The following is a 27537-nucleotide window of genomic DNA, read 5'->3' on the forward strand; positions in this document are numbered from 1 at the left end:
TCTATGTATTATCGATATTATATGTACACATACTGTATAAGGTGAGAAGAGTAGTGCTGGTCGGTGTAGTACTGGTTTAGCTTGATGGCATCTTCTCCCGTCTGGCGGTTGTATTTACCTGAGGTGTTAAGGACAAAAATAATTATTAAGTGAAATGAAAGTCAACCACAAAAATGTGCCCAATGCTTATTTGAAACCCTACACTCTATATTGATATTTTGAGGAAAATTTACTACTAGTGCCCAACAGTGAAAAGTTTTATTAGAAAAGCTTGAAGGGCACCATTCTATCACAGTGTCTTATGCTGGATGACACATTGTTGGTACCTCTAGACCAGGGTTACACAACCTCCGGCGCAGGGCCACATTTTTCCTGCAGGGCCTCGGGAAGTGGCTCGCAAGTGGCTCGCAAAGACCATTAGTGCAGGCAGCAGTGAGCACGTAAGACAAGTTCACTGCTCCTAGTATCTCCTGCACTGCTCAGACTTCTGATGCTGGCTGTAAGTTCCGGTGCTAGGTGCCAGGGTAGTGCAGCACCTGGAGCAAGAGGGGCCGTGGGTCATAATGCCAGTATAAAAAGATTTAGTTTTAGAAGCCACAAAAAAGCTGCATGATGGATAAGAGGAGCCTGGAGGGGTCTCCTGTATTATTGGTCCACTTTGGAGGTTTCCTGTATTATACATCTTCTCTGGGGTGTCTTCTTTGTTGCTCTGGGAGGGCTGGGGGTCCTGTATTTTAGGTCTGCTCTGCTGGCCGGTATTACACTTCTACTCTGTGGGGTCTCTTATATTATTATATATCTGCGCTGGAGGTCTCAAGTATTATATGTCTGCCCTGGGAATCTCCTGTAGTATACCTTTGCTCTGGGGGGTTCTGCTGTACTATAAGTCTGCTCTAAGGAACTCCAGTATCATATGTCAGTGTCTGATTTTTTTTTAAGCCTTTCACGACCCTTGATGTAATAGTACGTCACTGGTCGGCTGCGGGTGCATGGAGAGGGCTCCGGGGCTGAGCCCTCTCCATAGCCAGTAAGTCTTTGCTGCATATCACAGCAAAGAGTTACCAGTAACACCTGCGTTTGGGGTGTTAACCCTCACATCGCTGCCAGCAAAGCTGCCGGCGGCTTCAAAAAGATAGAGATTGTTGGAGATCGTCGCTCTCCGGTACGTCATCGTACGACACCGGGAGCGGTGATTTATTTGCATGGCAGCCTCGTGTCTTCAAAAGCTGTCTCGTTTCAATCCATTGATTGCAATGTGCGATTTGCACATTGTAATAAATGAGGAGGAAAATCCCTATATACTGCCATACAGTAGAATGGCAGTATATGGCAGGATCAATCGGACAACCTAGGGTTAATGTACCCTAGGGAGTCTGAAAAATAGTAAAAGTAAAAATTAAAAAAATGTTTATAAAAATTTAAAATAAAAAACCCTATAAATTTGAATCACCCCCTTTCCATAGAACTGATATAAATATAAATAAACAGTAAAAATCACAAACCCATTTGCTATTGACGCATCTGAAAATGCCCATTCTATCAAAATATAATAACCATTCTTCACTGCATCTAGCCCCGTAACAGAAAATAGCGCCACTTTTTTAACATTTTGAAAAATATTTAAAAATTTTGAAAAAGTGATCAAAAGGTCGTATAGTTCTAAAAATAGTAGTATTGAAAACTCCATCAAAATATGTCATTTGGGGCGCACAGTGAAAGCCGCAAATTCCAAGACCATAAGAAAATGCTTCAAATGCATTTTTCATAAATTTCACAGCATTTTGAATTTTTCTCCTGCTTCCCAGTACATGGCATGGAAGAATAAATACCATCACTATGAACTGCAATTTGTTACGCTGAAAACAAGCCATCACAGAGCTCTTTACATGTAAAAAAAAGTTAGGGATCTTTGATTGTGGGGAGCGAAAAATAAAAAACAAAAAATGGCGAGGACCTTAAAGGGTTAAAGGCCATACAAGACATACTAGTCTATTATCATGATACTTTATTATCATACTAGTCTATTATCATGTTTCTAGGCTTCTTGTAAGTCATTCTTGATTTATAAGGTAGAAATGAGGCAACATTTTCAGTTTCCCACCTTGGAAACCTTATTTGGATAACTACCACCCAGAATCCCCAACAGAGCATGCATTGCTGCCGTAGGTGGCCTGTAAAGGCAAAATGACCATCAGGAATTTAGTTTCTTTCATGACTTACATTGACAGCTGCTTACCTTACCAAGCCAGCTACCTACACTGTGTTGATGAGATATAAAAAAACCCCACAGTTTTCAGAGTTTGGAACTTGTTTCTCCTCTAAACAACAAAATGGTTTAGCTATTATTGTGTTTCTAGACTTGTAGCTACAGGGAGTAGTCTTTTAAGAAAGCACTGAGGCAAAGTATTTCTATTCCTACCCTGAAAAACATATTTGCATATTTACTTACTTCCCATTTCACTTATGTGTATTTTCTTCTATGTATAAGTTCAATTCTGCATAATACTAGCAACATAATATACCAAATAGTTTGATGCGTTTAACCAGTACATTGTTCCCCCTTATTCTGCCAGCAGCTCTTTGCAGAAGGCTGAAACCATATTACAACCCAGACCCCAGACCTCAGCCATCTATCTTTGTCTTTCTTCTTCGCTTTATACTAGCTGTGTAATAAATACTGTCTGTTTCAGGGTTTGCTGGCTGTCATACTAAGCTGTACATGTTTAGAATGATTAAAGCTTCAATTATTTTTGCATTACAGTTGTTTGTGTTTTTCTTCTGCTTTAGTAACCTCTTGATTTGCAGATTAATAATAATATTGTTATTAAAGTGTTTATTCACTGACGCCAAGGATGCAAAACAATCACAGTAGTTATGCATGAGATACATTCAGAATTTTGATAGGAGTTCTTTGTTTCATTGCTGTGGTTAAGACTTTTAGTTATTGAAAAGACTGTGTGCATGATTCCAAAAATACATAGCATCTCTTTAGAAATACCCTCCCCCTCCCAGTTCCTGCCATCAACATTCTTCGCTCATGTTGAAAGCTTTTCCACTAAATCTTATAACTTGGAAACATGCATTTATATATATTCTGCCAGACCAGCATTGTGTTCAATTATCCTTCAAGGCATGAGTTTTTTCTTGGTGTTCCAATTTATCCTAAGGTCTTCAATGTGCTTTAAGTACTGTAGGTCTCTGTGTAGAAACAGATCTTTCAATCTTCCAAATGTTCTTGCCACAAAGTTGTAGGCAAAATGTTGTCTAAAATATAAAGATACAAAACATTTCTCTCCAAATGCTTAAGGGCATTTTACTTAGGCCGATTACTGGGTGAACAAGTGTGCCTAGAGATAATTTCCTTATCTTCAAAACAAGATTTAAACTTAAGATGGTAAAACACAATCAATCTGTTATGTTTTCTGTTGGTAGATCTGGGTTGAACGCTCTATAAGTCTTCTTGGTTTCTATTCCTGAGTGTGTACTGCTATTCTGAATTCCAATTCCCTGAGTGCTGTGATCTTCTCAGACTACTCTTCAGGTTTTGATTCAGTACCATGCAGTTTTTTGGTTGTGACCCTGCTATGTACTGTTCTGTTCTTAGTGTATACTGATTATACTCTTCTGTTCCTACCTAGTTTCATCAGCTTGTTTTACTACAGTTTTCCTTTTTCCTACAGTTTATGTCAGGTTCGCTAGGGAGATTGCTGGGACTTCTGGTTCTTCTGGTGGTACCAGCAGCGTTCTCCGAACCCCGGCGCGTATCCGCGCAAACTCCACCTCTCGTCCTGGGCAGCGGCTGCTAAGATCTCGCGCTGTCTAGGAGTGGCTGGGACTTTGAACCTCTGCTTGGTGCCTGGTTGTTCTGCACCATGAGGGGTTAATTCCCAGATGCTGTCCAGCTCCTATCAGGTTCTGGAGGTGGAGTTCTGGCTGCATAAATTGCAGCTTCACTAGTCACCTGTGCCAGTGTTTGAAAATTCCTTTCTCCACTCGCTGCTACTAGGTTGTATTGCTCAGTATCTGTATCTGTATTGTTGTTACCTCGGCTAGTTTTTGACTTTGACTCTTTGCTTACTGATTTTGCTATTGACGTACCCTCTCGTTGTGACTCCGGCTTGTTTACGATTCTTTCGTGTTTTATGTTTGTCAGTCGGTTTGTGTTTCCCTTTCCTCACTTTTATCCAGCGTATCTTGAGTCTTCAAGTAGTCGCCCCACGGTTTAGCGTGAGGGGGCTATAGGAAGGGACAGAGGTTGGGGCAAGCTCAGGGCACACTATCCCCTGTCTTTTGTGTACCAATCTTAACAGAAACACTAGCCACACATAGGTCTGCATCCTGTATCCGACCTGCTACATTCTCTCCTCCCATGGAGCCTTTGTCAGCTGTGGTCACTCAGGTCCAGACCCTAACTCAGCTTGTTCAGGATCTAGCCTCCCGTCTCCAAATTCAGGAATCTATGCAGGTTCCACGGCAGACATCACCGCAGGATCCACTGCCACCCATGCCTGAACCTAAGGTTCCTCTCCCTGACGTGTTTTTTGGTGACCGTAAGAAATTTTTTTCATTTCGGGAGGGCTGTAAACTTTATTTTTCTTTACGTCCTCGTTCATCGGGCACAGAGATTCAAAGAGTGGGCGTGGTAATTTCCCTGTTGCATGGGGATCCGCAAAATTGGGCCTTTTCTCTCCCACCTGACTCTCCATCCCGTCCTTCTCTTGACGCTTTTTTTCCTGCTTTAGGCCAGATTTATGACGAACCTGACCGCCGAGCACTTGCAGTTTCCCACCTTAGATCTCTGTGTCAGGGAAAACAGACAGCAGAAGATTATTGTGCCCAGTTCAGACAGTATGTGACTGACTCGCAATGGAATGACTGCGCCCTAAAAGACCAATTTATGTCCGGACTGTCAGACCGAGTACAGGACTTAGTCTTAGCTTATGCCGAGCCTCAGACATTAGATGATGCTATGACTCTGGTCATCCGAGTTGATCGTCGCCTAAGTTCCAGGCGATCACCTCGGGTGTCCTCTGACTGTCAGCCAGCGGCCAGTCTGTCTCCAGGTAGTCCGGAATTGGAATCCATTGAGCTGGATAGCATCTCTCCTGCACAGTGGAAGCAACATCGACTGAGACGTCATCTTTGTTTCTACTGGAAGTCCTGATCATCTGGTCAACACCTGTTCCAAGAGGCAGCAGCAGGAAAACTTCCACTCCTAAGCAGTAGTCGGGGGGACTGCTTAGGAGCTCAGGTACTCCCAATTGTGTCTAGAATGTATTTACCTTGTACGGTTAAGTTTCAGTCTGTTTCCTGCACTGGTCGCGCCTTTTTGGATTCAGGTGCTGCGTCTAATTTAATCGATTATAATTTTGTCTCTCAGTTTTGCATGTCATTGATTCCATTGTCCACTCCTATCCAGATGTCGGGTGCGGATTTGACCCCTCTACAGGCAGGGTTGATCAAATTTCGAACCCCCGCAGATAAAGCTTATGGTAGGAGCTATGCATGAAGAATGGTGTTCTTTCCTAGTTATGGAAAACTTGTCTGAAAATGTCATTCTTGGTCTACCCTGGCTCCGGATCCATAATCCGGTAATTGATTGGGAAACTCTGGAGCTGGTTCATTGGGGTCCTCACTGTAAGGATCACCTGTCCAAAGTTTCATTATGTACAGTAGTGGCGGAAGATCAGAGTCTTCCAGGTTTTCTCTCGGATTACTCAGATGTGTTTTCAAAACCCTTGTCCCAAGTCCTTCCTCCTCACAGGGAGTTTGATTGTAAAATTGACCTTCTTCCTGATGCTAGATTGCCAAAGGGTCGTATATATAACCTGTCAGTACCCGAACGGGAGGCACTGAAGAGTTATATTGATGAGAGTTTGGCGATCGGACATATCCGTCCCTCTGAGTCGCCCACTGGGGCCGGGTTCTTTTTTGTTGAGAAAAAAGATGGTGGTTTACGGCCGTGTATTGATTATCGAGAATTAAATAAGATAACGGTAAAAAACTCAGGTCCTCTCCCCTTGATCCCGGATCTCTTAAATCAGGTTTCTGGGGCCCAAGTTTTCTCTAAATTAGATCTCAGAGGGGCTTATAACCTGATTCGGATCCGAGAAGGGGATGAGTGGAAAACCGCATTTAATACACCTTTGGGGCACTTTGAATACCTGGTTATGCCCTTTGGTTTGAGTAATGCCCCAGCGGTTTTTCAAGGGTTTATGAACTCCATCTTTCATGATTACATCGGTGTGTTTATGGTGGTGTATCTAGACGATATTTTGATTTTCTCTCCTGATATGTTTTCTCACCAGCAACATCTCCACCAAGTACTTACCAGGTTGCGCAAAAACCACCTCTTCGCTAAGCTGGAAAAGTGTGTTTTTTGCGTCCAGAAGGTTTCCTTCTTAGGTTATGTTGTGACTCCCTCTGATGTACAGATGGATCCGAGTAAGGTTCAGGCGCTCACGGACTGGGTTCGGCCTACCAATCTTAAGGCCCTACAACGTTTTTTAGGTTTCGCTAACTATTATCGGAACTTTATAAAGAGCTTTTCCGTGATCGCCAAACCCCTCATGGATCTGACACGTAAGGGTGCTGATCCGAACAATTGGTCCCCTGCCGCTTGCACAGCGTTTGAAACTTTAAAAGCGGCATTCTCGTCAGCCCCGGTTTTGGTTCAACCTGACCTCTCTTTACCGTTTACCGAGGTAGGAGTAGGTGCAGTGTTGTCTCAGGGGTCTTCCACTCTCACCAGACTTAGGCCCTGTGCATATTTCTCTAGAAAATTTTCTTCTTGTGAGAGGAATTATGATATTGGTAATCGAGAGCTCCTTGCCATTAAGTGGGCATTTGAAGTCTGGCGACACTTTTTGGAGGGAGCTCTTCATCCGATAACTGTGCTCACGGATCATAAGAACTTAGTATATTTGGATACGGCTAAACGCTTGAACTCACGTCAGGCTAGGTGGGCCTTGTTTTTCTCTCGCTTCAATTTTGTGGTCACCTACCGACCTGGGTCAAAAAATGTGAAGGCTGATGCCTTGTCCCGTAGCTTCGGGACTCCTGAGCTTCCAGAGGCTGCTGACAGTAATATTTTGTCTCCAGGGGTTGTGCTGGCAGCTGTCTCCTCCCACCTCTCTTCTCAAATTTTAGCAGGACAAAGATCTGCACCTAAAGACCTTCCGGAAGGCAAATTATTTGTTCCTCCTTCTTGTCGTTTGAGAGTGTTGGAGGAGACGCATTGCTCGGTTTTGGCAGGTCATCCGGAAATGCGGAGTACCTTGGATCTCTTAAAGAGAAGTTACTGGTGGCCTCACATGACTAAGGATGTGCACGCATTTGTCCAAGCCTGTCAGGTCTGTGCGCGAGGAAAGACTCCCAGGAGACGTCCTGAGGGGCCTCTTCTTCAGCTTCCAGTTCCCACCAGGCCATGGTCTACAAGCTGGACGGCCGGTGGTGAGTATAAAACAGGGCCAAATACACACACAATTCACCTCCTGACGAAGCATCAGCGAAACGCGCGTCGGGGTGTATGTCTACTGGCCTCCTAGGATCCCCCATAGAACCTATCATCATGCTCACGGGTAAGCAATAAATGATTGTGTGTTTAGTGGGAGCCGGTCGGTATCCCCGGTCCCCACTGCACATAGGACTGCATTGAGGATACTTCCTCTTTCTTACACTCCCGTTTGCACCATTTACTATTATCTATCAGACCGTGCAGTCTGTAGCACTAGTTTTCTTACATTAGGTTCAGGGGTTTCTTTTAGGGCGCTTATGTTTTCGATGGTTGCCCCAATTTCCATCAGGGGCTAAATTGTTCCCCCCCCATTTCTGTCCTAATACATGTTTTTGTAATGTGTGCATTGTCACTTTAATAAAATACATTGTTTATTTTATTCATTTATTGAGGTTTTCTTCGGCTCTCTTTTGGGTTGTGTATTGCATAGTTTTTTTGGGAGTTGCGGTGATATACTGCTGTACCAAATTGGGCTGCCTCTTTCTTTTTTGGTTTGCATGGTCTAAAGTGTCTATGGACTTCGTCACTGATCTGCCAGCATCTCAAGGCTGTTCAGTGGTTTGGGTGGTAGTGGACCGCTTCTCTAAAATGGGACACTTTGTTCCATTAAAAAAGTTGCCTTCAGCTGAAGAATTAGCTGAATTGTTTATACAGAATATTGTGCGCCTCCATGGTATACCAGATGATATTGTGTCAGATAGGGGCGTACAATTTGTTTCCAAATTTTGGCGAGCATTTTGTTCTAGACTGGAAGTTAATTTGTCGTTCTCGTCGGCGTTTCACCCTGAGTCTAATGGTCAGTCCGAGAGAATGAATCAGGAGATGATTCAATATCTGCGACTCTTTGTCTCGGACAGTCAGGACCAGTGGGTGAAATTCCTTCCGTTGGCAGAATTTGCTATTAATAACCACTGTAGTTCGTCCACACAGGTATCTCCGTTTTTCTGCAATTATGGTTTTCATCCTCGTTTCTCTTTTTCATCTGTGCCTGTCTCTAATATTCCTCGAGCAGAAGCTATTACATCCAAGTTGCGCACGCTCTGGTCACAAGTTCGGGAGAATATTCAGAGGGCACAAAATTCTATGGTCCAACAAACTGAAAGAAGGCGCACTAAATCCGATACGTTTCAAGTGGGGGATAAAGTGTGGTTATCCACGAAAAACCTTAAATTGAAGGTCCCCTCTTTGAAGTTTGCGCCCAGGTTTGTGGGTCCGTTTGTTGTTACTCATATTGTTAACCCGGTTTCCTTCAAGATTACACTTCCAGCAGGGTGGCGGGTCCATAACACCTTCCATAAGAGTCTTCTGAAGCGCTATGTTGAGCCTGTTTTGCCTCTTTCTGACCCTCCTTCTCCATCTATTGTGGAGGGGAATCTGGAATTTGAGGTGGAAAAGGTGGTGAATTCCAGATGGGTAGGTAACTCCCTGCAGTACCTGGTCCATTGGAAAGGTTTTGGTCCTGAGGATAGGTCTTGGGTTCCGACTAGAGATGTTCATGTTCCACGGTTACTCAGGTTATTTCATCAGACCTACCCTCAGAAGCCGTCTTTAAGATTTAGGGGTCCGAAGGCCCCCCGTCAGGGGGGGGGGTACTGTCAGGTTCGCTAGGGAGATTGCTGGGACTTCTGGTTCTTCTGGTGGTACCAACAGCGTTCTCCGAACCCCGGAGTGTATCCGCGCAAACTCCACCGCTCGTCCTGGGCAGCGGCTACTAAGATCTCGCGCTGTCTAGGAGTGGCTGGGACATTGAACCTCTGCTTGGTGCCTGGTTGTTCTGCACCATGAGGGGTTAATTCCCAGATGCTGTCCAGCTCCTATCAGGTTCTGGAGGTGGAGTTCTGGCTGCATAAATTGCAGCTTCACTAGTCACCTGTGCCAGTGTTTGAAAATTCCTTTCTCCACTCGCTGCTACTAGGTTGTATTGCTCAGTATCTGTATCTGTATTGTTGTTACCTCGGCTAGTTTTTGACTTTGACTCTTTGCTTACTGATTTTGCTATTGACGTACCCTCTCGTTGTGACTCCGGCTTGTTTACGATTCTTTCGTGTTTTATGTTTGGCAGTCTGTTTGTGTTTCCCTTTCCTCACTTTTATCCAGCGTATCTCGAGTCTTCAAGTAGTCGCCCCACGGTTTAGCGTGAGGGGGCTATAGGAAGGGACAGAGGTTGGGGCAAGCTCAGGGCACACTATCCCCTGTCTTTTGTGTACCAATCTTAACAGTTTATGCTATCCAAAATAGGGAATGTCACCCAGTTGGGGCTTATCATTCCTGACAGATGTCAAGTGGGGAATGGTTGGAGGGGATTAGTATCAGGACCTTATTTTCTCTTTCATCATTCCTGACGTTACACAATCAATTCTGAAAACTTGATTGTTAAACCCTTGCTTTGAAATGCAGGAGCATTTTCCAAAACAGGCAGACCTCAACTTAAAGGGGTTATCCGGGTTTAAAAAATTTTTTATGGCCGGGCTGGGGAGGGCTAGTTAAACATAATAAACATGTACTTACCTCCTCCGGCGCCGCCGATGTCCCGCGCCGCGGTCCCTTCGATCCGTGCCCCTGTTTGTTTACAGGGGCACGGAAACCGCGCACAGAGAGCTTCCGGTCCACGATGTGGACGGCTCCTCCCATCCGTCCCTATCTCTCAGTGTTGTAAGCGCTGGGAGATGGTGTGCTTGGGAGCTTCCAGACGGCCAGAAGCTCCATGTGCGCCCTTGTACTGAAACCGGCGCACGGAGAAGACCGGCCGCGGCGCGGGACATCGGCAGCACCGGAGGAAGTAAGTACATATTTATTGTGTTTAAATAGCCCTCCCCAGCCCGGCCATAGGAAATTTTTTAAACCCGGATAACCCCTTTAAGGACACTTGACTTACAGATGACTCCTAGTCATAGAGGGACCTCTCTGCCCACTGTGACCCCTGGTGCAGCTCTCTGGATGCTGGAAATTTACTGTACCTTATTCCCGGTCTGTAATGATCAACTGTTAGAGTTATCAAAGGTTTCTGCAATAAAGCTTTATTGTTAATTCTGGTTTTAAATCAAATTGTCATAGGGACAAAATTATTTTGTCTGCAGTTACACTTATACAATATACCTTCAACTTCATCTTAAGAACAAACCTAAATAACCTATCTTGTAATTTTTCTGTGTATTATTTATCTTTTGGATCTGTAAAGTCAACATTTTCAGAACATTCTGACTATTTAATTACACTGTTCACTTTTACTACAGTATTTCTTAAACGTTTTGCAAATTTTTATGTGAAGCAAATGTGTAAGCTATTAAGAGACAAATTATGATACTACTGATGAAAATTAGAATGTGTATGCCTGATTTGTAGGGCTTTTGTACAGCATACATGTAAATACGAGTAAAGCCTCCTTTATATATTTTCTCTTTTCATATTTTTTATGCATTTTAATTCAAATATGTATCCTACTTTTTCTCTCTGTTTGATGTTGAAATGACTTTTCCAAAAACCATACAGAAAAAAAAAATTCTCATGCAATGTTTGATAAACTTAGCATAACAGAAGGATTGACTCATAACTATACTTAAAATACAAAGTAAAAAGCATTGCAAAACCAGTTTTGTGTAAGCCTGATTTAAACAGGGGAAAGTTTGTGGCCCATTTTGGCTGGCTTTAGATGATGGTTGAGCAAGCCACCTGTCTCGGTTAGGCTTACCGCAATGTGACCATGTACAATAAACCTAAATGGGGACTGTGAGCTAACCCTTATTTGTATGGCTAGGTCACCACCCCTAAATATACCGTATATACCGGCGTATAAGACGACTTTTGAAGACTTAAAAATCTTCTGTCCAGTCTGGGGTCGTCTTATACGCCGGTAATGTTTCTCATCTTTCCCGCGATCCACCGAAGCTCCGCTGCCGGTCAGTCAGAGGCCCGCACCTGACCCCTGCGCTGCGCTGATAACTCGGCGCAGCACAGCGGGCAGATGTTTTGAATTGTGACAGCCGCACGCCTGTCTGTTACAGCGCACCGACTGTTCTGCATCTGGTCCGTGCGCTGGATCAGGGAGGGCCCGGAGCTGTCATAATTCTAAATTAGAACGGGCCCCCAATCCGCCCCCGTCCCACCCACCTCACACTACTTACCCGCCATCGACCCCATCGCTGACGCCGGATCCCCTGATGAAAGGCAGCATGAAGAGGAGAGGGATAAGGTAAGAATTATGTTTTTTATTTAGCTTAAATATATAGGGCCCTGTTTGGTGGTGGGGGACATTATTTATGGCTACTGGGGGTGCAGGACAGTAATTATAGCTACTGGGGGGGGGGGCATTAATTAGGGCTACTGGGGGGCAGGACAGTAATTATAGCTACTGGGGGGCAGGACATTAATTATAGCTACGGGGGGGGGCAGGACATTAATTATAGCTACTGGGGGGAGCAGGACATTAATTATGGCTACTGGGGGGGCAAGACATTAATTATGGCTACTGGGGGGGCAGGACATTAATTATAGCTACTGAGGGGGGGGGGGCAGGACATTAATTATGGCTTCTGGGAAGGGGTATAATTTTAATTTTTACCGGTGTTTTGTATGCGTTGGAAAAGGGGTTGTCTTATACGGCGAATATATCTTAAACTCTATATTTTAACAGGAAAGTAGGGGGGTCGTCTTATACGCCGGAATATACGGTAGTCTAGTGCATGAGGCCTTATGACTAAAAAACACTCCCATGGTTGGTCTCTGCATCACAGACAGTACTGTGCCCTCTTTATAGGACTAATCACATTGCCAGGACAAGAGTCCATGCATTGAAGCGATGTATGATGCCAGGAGTCCCATTTTCATGCAGAAGAATATTCACAGCATTCACACATATCACTATTATGCATGTCTGTACTGTTCTCTGAACTGCTGTCAAAACAGGACTGAGAGTCCGTGTCTCACAGACCGACCACAGTTGTCTGAAACAGGCCTTTGACTGCTCTCACATGGGGCGGACACACTGCTGAATTCACCTTATGAAAATGGAGTATTTTCCTGAAAGCCACCATTTGCATTAAGTTCTATACAATACATCTCTCACAGATCTCAATAATAATTATAAATATATATTATGAACACAACAATGATTGTGCACTGCGGCATTCATTTGAGTTTCATGGAAAATAATAGGATCTGCATATTACAGAAACAAATGTATGGCCCCGACCTGCAATTTAAACATAATGATAACTATGTATTCAGATGTTTCCAGTAAACAATAGACTGAGCTTATTTTCCTTTTAACTTTTAAAAAAGTCAAATTTAATTTAACATGTGAAATCACTTTTCTATGTAAATATACAAAGGATGATAAGAATAATAAATAGCAAGGACAATTACAATGAAATATTTCTTGTTGATGAATTAGTGATTATGAGACTGCAGTTACACTGAGCTTTCCCCGCATGCATTACTTAAATCTACCTACTTAAAGCAGATTTAATTACGTTATAACATTCTGTACCAAGTTATTTTTTATTCCATTATATCTTTGATTGCTATTGTGCTAATTATAATGTTCTGGCCTAATCTAGTGGATTACATATTTCATTTCCAATAGAGAAATTTACAAGAGATTTTTACATTGTTCTGTTATTTTTGGAATGTTTTGCTGTAACCATATGTACAGATTCTGGCAAGTACGCACTTGAATAATCTATGATATGAAAAATTATTCTGATTATTATGAAAAATGGAAATTACAATTAAATATATTTTAAGTAATTCCTTGTCCCATATACCTCATTTAACTAAGCAATGTACACTCCCTAGTTTCTTTTGAATCCGTATATCCATATATATGTTTAAGTGCCCATCTGCATTGATTGGCTTCTGTCATGCTCTTCCATTATTTATAGTAGAAAAAACTTGTCCACCTTTATTACTTTCTGTTATACCTCCCTCGTCTTCTGCTTCAGCCTTAATATTTGACAAGGCCTTAGGTTTCTCTTCTTTCTCATTTATCTTCTCCAGTACTTTCAGATGTTACTAATATATATATACAGGCGGTCCCCTACTTAAGGACACCTGACTTACAGACAACCCATAGTTACAGACAGACCCCTCTGACCTCTGGTGAAGCTTTCTGAATGCTTTACTATAGTCCCAGACTGCAATAATCATCTGTCATATGTCTGTTATGAAGCTTTATTGATAATTATAGGTCCTATTACAGCAAAAAATGTTTAAACTCCAATTGTCACTGGGGCCAAATTTATTTTTGTCTGGATCTACAATTATAAAATATACAGTTTTGACGTACATATAAATTCAACTTAAGAACAAACCTCCAGACCCTATCTTGTATGTAACCCGGGGACTGCCTGTATATATATATATATATATATATATATATATATATATATATATATACTTTAGTATTTAACAACTTTCCCTTTGGAGATAACTTAAGAATAACTTTTATGGTGCAACATCATGATCACGGACGTCTTGTTCATCCATCACTACCCTACAGAGAAACTGCAGCAGTCTGTACTACAGTCTAGAGTAGTGGGTAGACAATACTGTAGTACAATAATACAGTCTGAAAGTTATCAAGTAGATGCCACACAGTAAACTTTCTACTCTTATTTAGAATAGCAGTTAACTCCTTCTCCCCCTTACCTTCTAAATAAACTGTTATAAATAGGAGTATTATGATCTCTCTTATGACGAATATGACTGTGTTTCTTGTCTCCCCAGAGGGATTTTGCAGTCAGTTTAGGATGCATAGGGCAGAGGCTACAGAGGCTCATAAGTCTAGAAATTGGCACGTTTTTCTCATTAAATTTATTACAAACAGTCTTTTATTTTCTTTTACTATTGTTTTTTTTTTCTTTTTTTGTTCATGTCCTTTCTGACTCCAATAGCGCTGCACGCTGTGTTTTACAGATAGTAGCATGGAATTAGTGACTACTTTGCTTTAACATATTAGCAATTCTGTGAACATTTTGTTATTATGCAGACAGCATTGTTTGGCCTTTAAATAATGCATCTACCTGCAGGTGAAATCTGTCATGCTTAGTATAACTGTGACTCTGTAGTTCTCTCAAGTGAAATGCTCTTCTTATCCTCCCAGGTGATAGTTGTCATTCACTTTAATAGAAATGTCAGATTGACCTTTTACTTTACATAGCTTAAAACAATATTTAATGTATTTAGCCTAAAAGTTTTTCTTGTATATTAAAAGATATCACTTTGTTAACTAAGTAAGGTCTGTATCTTACCATTATTGCAGGGATTATTCAGTTAAGCCTTCCAGAAGATGAGACAGTGAGTTTTACCACAGTAACAGTTGGACAAAGTGTTGTATTAAACTGTGGGATACAAGGAAATATGAGACCTCCCATTATTTGGAAACGAAACAATGTTATTTTGAACACTTTGGATTTAGAAGACATCAATGTAAGTTGGAATTATATTTTTTGCACTTGTTTTATCTAAAACATTTGTTCACATCGGTTTTTAAGTTATTTTTTTACACACCTTAATGTTCCATTGTAGTTTACCTACCTTGACACGTAGTTCATTATGGCAATACCATAGTGTAACAAATTGTAAGCACAATGACTATGCTGTAATATTGGGGAGAGTACAAAAATAGTGGGTGACCAATCTGAAACTTAACTTTTAATGAAAATTCCATAAAAAGAGGGGGAAATATAAATGGTAAAAATAAACTCCTATTGGAGTGCTAGAGGCACCAACCAGCAAAGGAACAATGCTTATGTGCTCCTACCAAATGGGCACAGCAAAACAATAACTTCCTGTACCCTTATATGCATGGCAGTGCTGCCTTATAAAAGGTCATATACCTGTTAGGAATAAGTTGAGAAAAACGTCTACTGATTGTCCTGATATGGTAAGCGTTCCTCGGGTGTAGATGATATGGGTGTGCACCTTCGTATGGACAGGTATGCCAGAGCTGAAGAAATGATAGGATAAAGGAAGATAGAGACACAGAGTGTCTGATGCAAAAAAGGGGTTATAGGAAGGCATTCTTGCGTATGTGGAGTGCAGGGTACCCTATATGACCCTAGAAGAGGAGGGGGGACGGGAACTCCCTGTTCCACCCTGTACCTCAACACGGAGCCACAGCCCTAACCAGCTGCCACCCCCTCTGGAATCTCACCCTGCTATTGGTCCGCTGGTCCAAGATAAGGGGAAGGGAGGGGTTTCCAGAAAATAGTGTCAAAGAATATAGATGTACAGTATAAAAGAAAAAACCCCTCTATTAAAGGGACAGTGGGCTCTAAACAGTAGATATACAGGTATAGAAATATTGTTGAGCTCAGATCTAAGATTGACAACAACATCAATCTTGGTCAATTCTGTCTGTGGTAACTAAAGAGTTTAACAGACAGAGGGGCTCAATTTATTTCTATTTCAGCCCCCCAGTGACACAATTACAGGTCGATGATGGTTTTTATAGCACCTGTGGGCTTCACAAAGGTCTGCAGGTCTGCCATGGTTGTCAGAGGCATGATCTAATACATTTTTTTCATTGTTATATTGTCAGCCAAAAATACTTTTATCTGTTTTCAAATATAGTAAAACTGTACATAAATTATCAAACATTAACCTCTTCCCGCTGAGGCCCTTTTTTATTTTTGCAAATTTATTTTTTACTCCCCACCTTCAAAAATCGGTAACTTTTTTATTTTTCCATGTAAAGAGCTAGGTGAATGCTTGTTTTCTGCTAAACAAATTGTACTTTATAGTGACGGTATTTAAAATTCCATACCATTTATTGGGAAGCAAAAAAAAAAATCCAAATTTCACCAAATTCCAAAAGAGAAGGGCTCAGACCGTTTGGTCTGATTGGTTTCCATGGGCAACTGGAACATTTATATCCTCAGACACTTCTAATAAATATCTCCCTATTTCTGTCTCTGTCCATCTGTTTCCCACTGCCACAGCAGCAGCATCAGACAATGGCTTCTGTATATGGTGGGTAATAAGTGGATTTTAGAAAGCGCGGGATGAAACTTTTGGGTCAAAACTTGGTCTATGATGTTCCCTGAGTCACAAAGAGGGTGACGATACAGATTCCTTTAGCGAACATACATATATACATACATACAGACACACACACATTCATTCAGCTTTATATATTAGATGAACTGAGCCCAGGTACTAGGAGATGACAAGTCATGCTTGGAACTTACAACTAACTCACTAGGCTGTAGTTCTTCCTATAATTGTTCTGTACAGTACAACAAGTGTCTTCCTGATAAGACTCTACCAACTGCTACAAATCATACTTTATTTTTTATGTTAAATACATTGTAGCACTTCACATTCCACTTGTTTACAGAAAGTTTTTCTAATAGAGAACCTCTTTTAACCCCTTACCACTCAATGCTGTACCAGTACTGCGCGGGCTCCCACTATTAGCGCTCAGCGCAGTACTCATACGGTGCTGGGCCGATGCCGGTTCGGCTCTGCAGCGGAGCCGAACCGGCATCGAGAGTCATGGGATGTCAGCGGTAATCTATTGCTGACATCCCCGGGTGCCAATCATTGCTATGGCAGCCCCAAGGACCAATCAGGACCCCAGAGCTGCCTGTAGGCACTGCCTGAAAGACGGCATCTATGACGTCATCTTAAAGGCAGAGTGTCAACCTATGCATATACATAGGCTGACACTGCTAATACCCTGCAATATCAGATGATTGCTTGTTCATTTCCCATGGTGGAAATAATAAAAAAGTAAAAAAAAAGCCCCATACATATAAAGATATAATATAATGCTCAAAAATGTCTAAATCATAACACAAACCCCACATATATAGTATCACCGCATCCGTAATAACCTGTAGAATAAAAGTAAATAATTATTGAACCTGTATGATGAGCGCCGTAAAAAAAACGTAAAATCCAGCCAAAAATGATGATTTTTACCTTTTTACTCCCACATAAAATGCAATAAAAAGTGATAAAAAAGCATATGCACTCTGGAGTGCGACTGTTGCAAAGTACAACAAGTCACGTAAAAAAGAAGCCATCAACCAGCACTGTAGCCAAAAAAGTAAAAATGTTTTGACACTTGGAAGACGGCGATGCAAAAATAAAAAGATTTTTCCCCTCATTAGTGTTTTATTTGGCAAATTTAGTAAAACATAAGAAAAAATATTCATGTCTGCTATCCACGTAATTGTATCGACCCATAGAATAAAGATCACATGATTATTAGGTAAACACCAAAAAAAAAAAAAGTAGAAAATCCAGTATAGAATTGGTGTTTTTCTGCTCCTAACCTCTGGCCCCAATATCAAAATAGCTAAAATTTTATAGCCTACAAAAGGGGCCAATGAGAAAACTAAAATCCTGGCAGCTGCAGGGTTCTCCTTCCATTCTGCACCTTGCCGTGCGCCCTTAAAACAAATAATGGCCACATGTTGGGGTCTCTGTACTCGGGAGAAATTGTATAACAAATTTTAAGATGGGTTTTCTCTTTTTATCTTTTGCAAATGTGTAAATTTTAGGACAAAATCTATGTATAAACGACAAAATTGATCCATTCTAAATTTCACCTCCCTTTTGATTCAATTACTATGAAGATCTCAAGGGGTTAACAATCTTTCTAAAAGCTGTTTCTGATAGTTTAAGGGGTGCAGATTTGAAAATGGGTCGATTATATAGGGGGGGGGGTTAATGCTAAATATTTAAAATTTCATTCAAAACAGTATTTATCCCCAAAATAGTAGATTCTGAAAATATAGAAAATCGCTATTCTATTTGTAAGCCGCGTGACATCAAAATAAATTATCCAGACATTTCAAAAATTATGAAGCTGTAAAGTAGACACATGGGAAATGTTATTCAGCAACTTATTTAGGTGGTAAATCGATCTGCCTGAAAACACAATGATTTAGAATTTCGAAAATGGCAAATGGAAGATTCTTAAATTTTTCTTTTTTTTTTGTAATTTAATGCAGAGCTTAGCAGCCAACATTTACCACTAAAATGAAGTGCAACATGTGAGGGAAAATCAATCTCGGAATCACTTTGATAAGTAACAGTGTTCAAAAGTTATAACCATATAAAGCAATGCCATTCAGAATACAAAAAATGGGTCTGAGCCTTAAGCTGTAAACTGGCTGTGTTCTTAAGAGGTTTAAAAGGGCAGGTAGCTTTAAAACTCAGTATTAGAGTCTTAATTTTATTATTATCTTAATATTTAATGAAATACCCAAGACTTGTGGTCATTCCACTGTGGTCAATACAGTTTTAAAATTACTTATAGAACTATGCTATTCTAGTGATAACATTAAAATAATGGTTATTAGATGTCTTTGTGCACACTACATTCTATATTTTCTTTGAAAATAACACCCAATATTGAACATACATATTAAAACAATGTACTATGAAAGCGTCTGTGATCTGTGGCAGAGTGGCTTAACATTACATGCTGATTTTATATTGTAGGGGAATTTTTTCTTAAAAATAACCATTTTACATGTAACTTAGTTTTGTTTGTTGTATGAAAGAAACTGCTGTAGAAATGGCAAAATACTATTCACCTCTCACAAATTTTAGCGAGCGCTTGTCCCTTGACATTGCACTCATGGCTACAGTTGCACATCTCTTAACATAAATTATAGTTACCATTAAATACATTAAACAACTCATCTTTTTAGGCAAAACTCCCTCTTAAATTTATAGAGCTGCCACCTGTTTTCTTCATCTCTTATAATTATAATAATTTTGCTTTTCCTCTCCTTACCATATTTTTTTTAAGAATCAATAGCATGATGAAGGTGCATTGATTAAGACAAGGTAAAAACAAGAAATTGACTTAATGTGAGCAGAGTTACAGTTTAATACAAGCAGAAAATATTATGGAAGGCAGAGTATTAGCAGATTGTAGTCTAGGTGCATATGATTCTTTCAGAATTCTAGTTGCAGATTAATAAGAATAAATACAATGCCGGTTTAACATAAGTTCCAGCTATCAAATATACAACATGCCCTTCCTGTTACATAAAATCAACAAAACATATTAGTGGCTGAGCTGGATTCCTAGATTCTTTCTTTACTTTACGCACACCAGACACAATGACCAGTGTCAAGACATGTTAACTGTGTGTTAGGGCCCTGTGCAACTTGTAGCTATTTGTAGCTGTATAAAGGGGACTAAGACACTTCTATAGGACCCTACTGTATATATGCCTACAACTTTATACAAAGGCAAATACAATTTTTATTTACTGCAAATAATTGTGGCATACTGCCCAATTAGTAGCTTACCAATTATTGGTAAAATTGAGTAAAGTGGGGGAGATTTTTCATATGCGACGTATGATGAAATTCCTGTGTATCTCCCAGTTGGTCTGTGCAGCAAATATTTTTACGACAGATCCTATTCTGTGATTACATAAGACAAAACCCCTATGCCGCCTCACCCTGTCAACAGATGTGCCCACTTCATGTCCCTTCTTGCCCCCTTGCCTTGAAGGGGCCTGGTGGTTCACTAACCATTGCATTTATTTCATGGCGTCTACACCAGTTTTCTGTTAAAGAAGCCCTGATGTCCCTCACTAACTTGTAAAGCCCCCAAGGAGATAAGCAAATGAAACCTGTCCTTCAGCATACTAGATATTTTGTACTTAGTGGATCAACACAGAAATATCAATTATAGAATGCATATCAATAAAGCATTAAAATATAAAGCACTGCTCTGGGGGATATAATATCAAAAATGATTAAAAAAAACATCCAGTGTGGCGGCCCTTGTTGTGCAGAATTAGTACAAAGTAGTTTCCCAATGGTAGATTTACTTTAACATGCCCACCCATTGTTATTGAGATTCACCTATGCAATGTTAACATCGAAGAAGGCACATCATGTCAAGAAATTTCTCTCTTGGTTAATTCATTGTCTCCCATATTCTGGCTAGTTTTGGAGCTGTAGCATGTGTTGCTGTACACTTTAGTTGAGATACTAAGTTCTGTTACAGTACAAGAGCTTGTGTATCTATAATTTAGGGGGTCAAGATATTCTTGCTTTCCGTTTAGTCCATTATGTGTAAATGTGGAATAGCTAGCCTAAACTTCTATCTATCTATTTGCCCAACGTTGTTAGCCCAGAAACTCAAACTGGCTCTTTTTATATATAGTTAAAAGAAAAAGTGAAAGTTTTTTTCTTTCTTAGAGATTTTACTAGGACCATAGAAATTACAGGGTGTAGATGTTTGTCAATTTTCAAAGTTTTCCCGATAAACTATCCTTTTGTATTCTTGTGTTTAAGGGTTTCTTCTTAGAATTCTGCCTAGACATCTGTCTATTGTGAGATTATAACAATAAGCAATTTAAAAAAAACAACATACTATATTAGTAATATGATGATCTCATTGGGTTATTGCAAATTGTCGGGCTACATGACCGGTTTTTATTAGTATGTGTCAAGTGCACTTAAAAATAGTATTGATATTTCCTACAAACATTATAAAGTGGCCTGGTGTTAATTTATATACCAAGATATATCAAAAGCTGTTTTACTATTTACTCATTATTATTCAGAAAGACTAAAGCCATTTATTATCTTTCCCAGTAGATGGTGATGACATAAAAAGTACTTTTGCCCCAGGCAAAGCAATATAGTTAGCACCATTCCTGACCTTTGTCTTAAATAAAAAATGTTATGTTTGTAACATATGTCAAGCCAAGGTATACACAGAATACAAATCTAGTGCCTTAATTATTACAGAACCGACATCTGTTCAGCAATATGAAATATAACCAATTCCAGTACAAATACTATATATATATATATATATATATATATATATATATATATATATATATATATATGTAACGTGGTGCAGAGACCACCTATAAGTTGGAAACAAGAAAGAATATGCAAGCATAAGGATCTGGGTGACACAGGGCAAAATGTGATTACTAGCCAATATCAGAAAAAAAAACTACTGGAGAGCAAATTTCGGTAAAGTTTTACCCCTTTCTGAATGATGGTCATTGATGGCCGAACATCCAGGGCAATTTTTTGCAGTACTGCTATGCACTTCTTTAAATGACGATATGTTTTGAAAAGCTTTGCATATAACAATTTTTACTCAGTATTTTACATGACAAAAAGGTTGCAGTTGTTTTGATTTATCGAAACTAGTGTTTATTCAGACCATACCTTGTAACATACAAGATGTAGAGAGGTTCTGATACAACAGATACAACCTTTTTCATCTGGATCACTACACAGGAGTGAATTGTGACATGGTGGCCTTTCAGATAAATGGCCTTGTAACTGCAATCATGGCTTGGTCCACCAGAATGGCAGCTACACTTCTGGCATGTAAGTCTTCTCCATCCCTCTAAAATGTATGCTCCCAACAACTAGCCATAGTGTATCCACCTGGCTAATCATATCCATGGCTAGTTGTTAGGGATGTTAATCTGCTGGATTGGCTGCTGAGCACCAATATGGTTTCGTATATTGGTCGTAAGGAATGCGTCCGAATGCCAAACCCGAAACTAAACTTTGGGTCCACTCACCTCTAATGGTCACCCATTGAAAGAACCACACAAAAGGTCCACTTTAAACTAATGAACACACAGAAATCAAAGTCCATTATGTGCAGAGTTGATACATGCTTCATGCTGTATGTTTGCATCTTAGCAAAATATAACCCAATAAATATTTCAATCCCATCAGGAAGAGGTAGTAAATTTGCCAATTTGTTAAAAAATAATATTTATGTATATATCGCTATCAAATTCTGCAGCACTTTCCAAATCATAGGGGACATATACACATATTTATTACAGAATTGAAGCCACTTTATTTTGACAATAAATAATTACAAATCATACTTTATTTCATTATAATATTAAAATCTTTACAGACACATAGGTTAAATAATTGCAGATCTACAGGGATGGAGTACAAAAAAATGTTAAAATCTGATGTATGTGAAGATATGCATAGTTTTGTTACAATAAGATAGATGGTCAATAGCTATATGACTACCACAAAATGCAGTATAGCCCTGTAATATGCTAAAATCATAAATATTCTAGTAGTAATATCTTTATAGTAAAATGCACAAAGGGGCCAATGTCGGCTTTTAGAATAGAAGCTAATAATAATGTAAGATTAAGGTTTTCCTCCCAGCTGCCCGGAGAGATGACCCTGATCTTAGCAAAATAACAAAATGTTAGAGACAAATAATTTTGCATAATCCAATGTTGTTAAAACTTTGATTCACTCAGGTAAATAATAATGCTTAATACACTGAATATTACAGTAATGAACGGTTACCCTAACAACTAGGAATATCATGGTTTCCCACACAGAATGGCCTGCAGAAGGCCATGATCTTTTATTCATATTTATCTACTACATAAGTATCAGTAAACATGCTGCCTTGTTACGTGACTTGGGCATGCGACTGCACAGGGTTAATTTGTTTAGCTCACTCAATCTTGCGCTCACAAATTTCACAAATTTAGAATAAATCTCACCGAGAGACATTGCACACACATGCTGCCCATACCTTTTGATTTCTGGGACTAATGCAGACACGCAGCTAACAACAGTTACAAGGCTATGGATTTGCAGAGCATACAGTGGGCAACATTAAAGTAAAGGCTTTAATACAAAAAGGGGTTAAGTGCATCTAAAAAGGTTTTAAAAGGATACAAAAAACATAAAATGACACACAACAAAAACAGTAGAAAGTAAAAAGGAATAAAAATAACAGAAACTTACAAGTGATCAATTCTGGTTTCCCTAGAGGTAGGAGAAACATAAAACACTTTCAGGATAGGCTGCATCCACTATGTGAACATTGTTTTCTTGTATATTACATTATTGTATACTACTTCTGTTTGGTTTAGGTTTCAGAACCACCCATTGATTATTTAGACTAATCTAAGTCTTGACAAATCATGCCATGACAAATCTATGTCATTACAGATCGAATTCATGACAGATCATGTCATGGCAGATCTAAGTATCCCCCCGCTCTCCAAAGCTGCCATTCTGCATTTGGTGGTGTTGGAGAGTGGTATACTTGTGATCTATCCTGTAGATACTGTGTGCAAAAACACTATTACCCCCCCCCTTTGTTTTTCCTTGTGTTATCCCCCAATTGTCCATTTTCCCTACGCCCCAATTGTACTTATAAGTGTGTTGTGATAGTAGTAGTAGGAGTAGTGCACGTGGTGTGTGGAGGATATAGTAGTACACGCCGTGTGCGGAGGAGGTAATAGTGCAGGTGGTGTGTGGAGGAGGTAGTAGTGCACATGGTGTGTGGAGGAGGTAGTAGTTCATACATGTGTGGAGGAGGTAATAGTGCATGCAATTTGAGAACTTGCTACTAAAACTATAAACCTTCTAATATTCGTAAAAAATAAACAAACGTTAAAAAAGTTATTGAGAAAGAAGACAAATGGCGAAAGTTTTCTATAAAAAAATTACAAAAAATAGAATATTTGAAATTTTGAAAATTGTAATTTTTTAAAATTTTTCCTAAATTGTTGAATTTTTACCCCAAAAAAACCCAACCAATCAGCAAAATCCTACTACTTATATAAACTACAATGGGGCAGATTTACTTACCCGGGCCATGTCCACTAGGTGTCGCTGCTGCGCTGAATTCCGTCGGAGTTCACTGAAGTTCACCAAGCCAGGCCGGGTGCAGGTAAGCGCGTGTCAAGCGACACATTTTTTTTTTAAATACGGCGGTTTCTCCAAAATCCCGGAGCAATTCAGGGAAAATCGGTGCAAAACAATAAAATTCGGGTAACACGACGTAAAATCGCGATTCGGGTCCTTATTAAATGACCCCCAATGTGTCACGAGAAAACAGTCTCAAATCAAGTAGATAAGTAAGTGTTGAAAAGTTATTACCACAGGAAGAGACACTGGTCAGATTTATTTTTAAAAAAAGGACTGAGCCTTATTGAACAAACTGGAGTCTTTAAGGGGTTAAACTGTTTCTTTGTCTGCGAGGCCTTATGGAAGAAGGCTCATTGGGGAGGGATGTTCATGTGCCACTTTGAAGTTGCAGAGAGCAGGCTTTGAGGTCAGAGTATAAACTCCAGGATGTCATTAGAACTGCCTAGACAATTCAAAATGTGCTTATTGTTCTTTATTTTACCAATTTTTATGCACTTTAGTCTAACATTTCACCACAATAAGTATACTGTTTTAGAAGTTCAGTTACTGTATATGACACTGCACATTTAAAAAAAAGTTTTAACTACACAGCATATATCAAGCACAAAATAAGTCAAATATTTTCTGCTTGTTAAAAGAATACCCTGTCTTGGAGGACTTATGATATCGTATAGAGGGTAGATAGAGACAGCTGGCATCCGGTGTGTTGTGTGATAAGTATATAGACTTCCTGCTAGTCGGATGGCCAATCAACTCTTGGTGAAGGGCGAGGAGAAAGCGACAATCTCATTCCTATAGGTTATTGATGTAACAGTGACATCTCCACACAGCTATATTCAACGCATGACAGCGGGCGTAGTGTTGATTAATTCTCACAAGACCCAGTATATCTTTCCAATCTAATCCAATCATCTTGAAACTTCCATAACCATGGACAATTGCCCTTTGGCCTTCAATGAAGAGGCTGACTTAAGTGTTATCAACACAATACCTATACTTAGCAGTTATGCTCTCAGGCACTGTATACTGGAGCCCTTGGTTGACATCTGTGTTTTTAAACTACACATTCGCTACACTACACATTTTATTTTTTGCATTGCTACTTACAGTAAAGTTCCTTTTAATGAACTATGACTAATGAATATAACTAATGACAGATATGTTTATAATGAATGAGAATAAAGCTGTTTGTGAAAAAGTTTATGAAACACAGAACACAAAAAACTCAAATTATAATACAAATCCATAGAAGCAAAGACATTTAACTCCAGACACAGGAACTTCTTTTTGGAATATTACATTTTTAGAGAGGATAAAACACTTTACCTGATAAAATACACATTGCTAATTTATGCTGCTTATTTTAGATTTAATAAAATTAATTATAAAAAAGAGGTATTTTTTTTATAAATTTACATAAAATGATGAAATAAGTTATTGTTTTACTAGGAGTTAGAGATGAGAAGACAATACCCTGGTTCCTAGAGTTTGCAGATTTTAAAATTAAAAAGTCAGGAAATATTTGTATATTCTCTCCACTTGCTGATCTCTGTAGAGACTAGAAAAATCTAGATAAAACTTTACTTTTATTAAGAAATCAAACAAAAACCAAGAGGCATCTTTGACTAAAATTGTAAAAGTACAATACCTTGGAAAACCTCAATTTACTAGTAACTCGTACATATAGACAAATATTGTTTTAAGTGTGTAAAGTACAGAATTAGTGCAGAGTTGTGGAAAATGTAAATGTTGTGCAATATAAATCAAATGTGCTTTCAATGCAGCACATGTGCACATGTGCAGGCAGGATGATGTTAGAATAGGAAACATTGCATCCATTCCAGGGATATGTTGTTTTTCTTTATGTTTAAGAGCGTTCTTAATTACATTTTGAGCCAATAAGATGACTCCCTGTATTGAATCATTGATAAGTATATATCTGTTTTCTTAGTATTCAGGAGACCATTTAACCAGACCTAATTCTAAATCACATTTCGTGGAACTCAATCCCTCCAACATGATGTTCACAGTTGGCTGCAGACACTCATTATTGTACTGCCCTCCAGCTTCTGGTAAACAAACTGCCACATTTTGCATGCAACTCAAGATGCACCCAATATACTAAGAGGCTCCATTCATGCACCCAGGTGAATTTGGCTATAGCCAGCACAAGCTACAGCAAATGCACTATAGAAACTGTAATAATCAATTTCTCCTAGTTCCTCCTGTTTCTCTGCCAGCTCTAAGCTGAGTGTCCAAATATTGTTGTTGAATGGAAGTAAGCATCATGTGTTGTTCACTTGCTGCTTTGTATACTTGGCTGGCAAATTCTTCTCTGGTCCTCAATGTCAGGAGTTTCTATTTGTATCTTCAAAACAATGTTGAACAGGCATCTGAAAAATATGATCTATTATGATCTCTGCCTGCAGATGCACTATAACTACCATGTGCCTTGTTACTGTGCTCATTTTCACCTTGTACTACCTGTAACTAGTGTTGAGAGACCTAATGAAGTTCGGGTTCAGCCTAGGCCTAGACCTTACCCAAACTTGAAAACCCTAGCAGTGGATGGGCCCTGTCATTTTCGGGAAGATCAGTTCTGCCCATTATGGTAAGGGGAATGATGGTCCTCACAAAAATTTCAGTGGCAATTATTGAGATAACACCCACAATCTGTACTGCATGCACCAAGGGTGTTATTAGCGGTGATTAAGCCAAACCCAGACCTGAACCCAAACTTTTGAGTTATGTCCAGGGTCGGGTTCATGGACCCAAATCTGCAGTGTTTGGTATGGACCTAACACAAAACTGTCTTTCATATCCCCATCTATGTAGCAAAATGTGTCTGTTTCTTATCTAATTTAAATTCTTCTAGACTGCTGTTTCTATTTCAGGTACTTAAGGTATTTTTCTCCATACAGATGAACTTGGTTAACCAGGCACCTGACAATAATCCTACAAAATCCACGACTTTGTTTATGTTTAGACTTTGATACTGTTTTGAAAGAAAAGGGTATCCTGCACTGCTGGCGGTTTAAAAAAGATGGCGGTGCATTTTTCCGAAGAACGTTGCTCCCTTTGACATCATCAGGGAGTGATGATCCATTGCTATGATAGCCTTTGGTCTTCCAAAGATCCGGGGCTGTCTTGTTTTAACGCATTCATGACAATGTGCTAGTAGCAAATGTAATCAAACAGACGTACAGTTCTAAAAATGATAGCCCTGAAAACGTCATCAAAATTCACAAAAAATTACAACACTCACAGCCATGTACACATGTATGAAAAATGTATTAGCGCCAAAATTAAAAAAACAAACAAACATTTTTGTACAGGAGGTTTTAGTTTTTGTAAAT

At 39.6% G+C, this 27537-nt stretch overlaps 1 protein-coding gene across 2 annotated transcripts in view; it reads left to right on the forward strand.

Annotated features, from left to right (window-relative positions):
* FSTL5 (follistatin like 5) overlaps nucleotides 1–27537 on the forward strand; it is a 335086-nt gene that overhangs the window by 202963 nt on the left and 104586 nt on the right. For both annotated transcript variants that reach the window (XM_072120407.1, XM_072120416.1), the window contains exon 7: nucleotides 14775–14941. In XM_072120407.1, coding sequence (XP_071976508.1) covers nucleotides 14775–14941 — 167 coding nt within the window. The remainder of the gene's footprint in view (nucleotides 1–14774; nucleotides 14942–27537) is intronic.

Source organism: Engystomops pustulosus, chromosome 1, assembly GCF_040894005.1.
Source record: "Engystomops pustulosus chromosome 1, aEngPut4.maternal, whole genome shotgun sequence".
Lineage (NCBI taxonomy): Eukaryota > Metazoa > Chordata > Amphibia > Anura > Leptodactylidae > Engystomops > Engystomops pustulosus.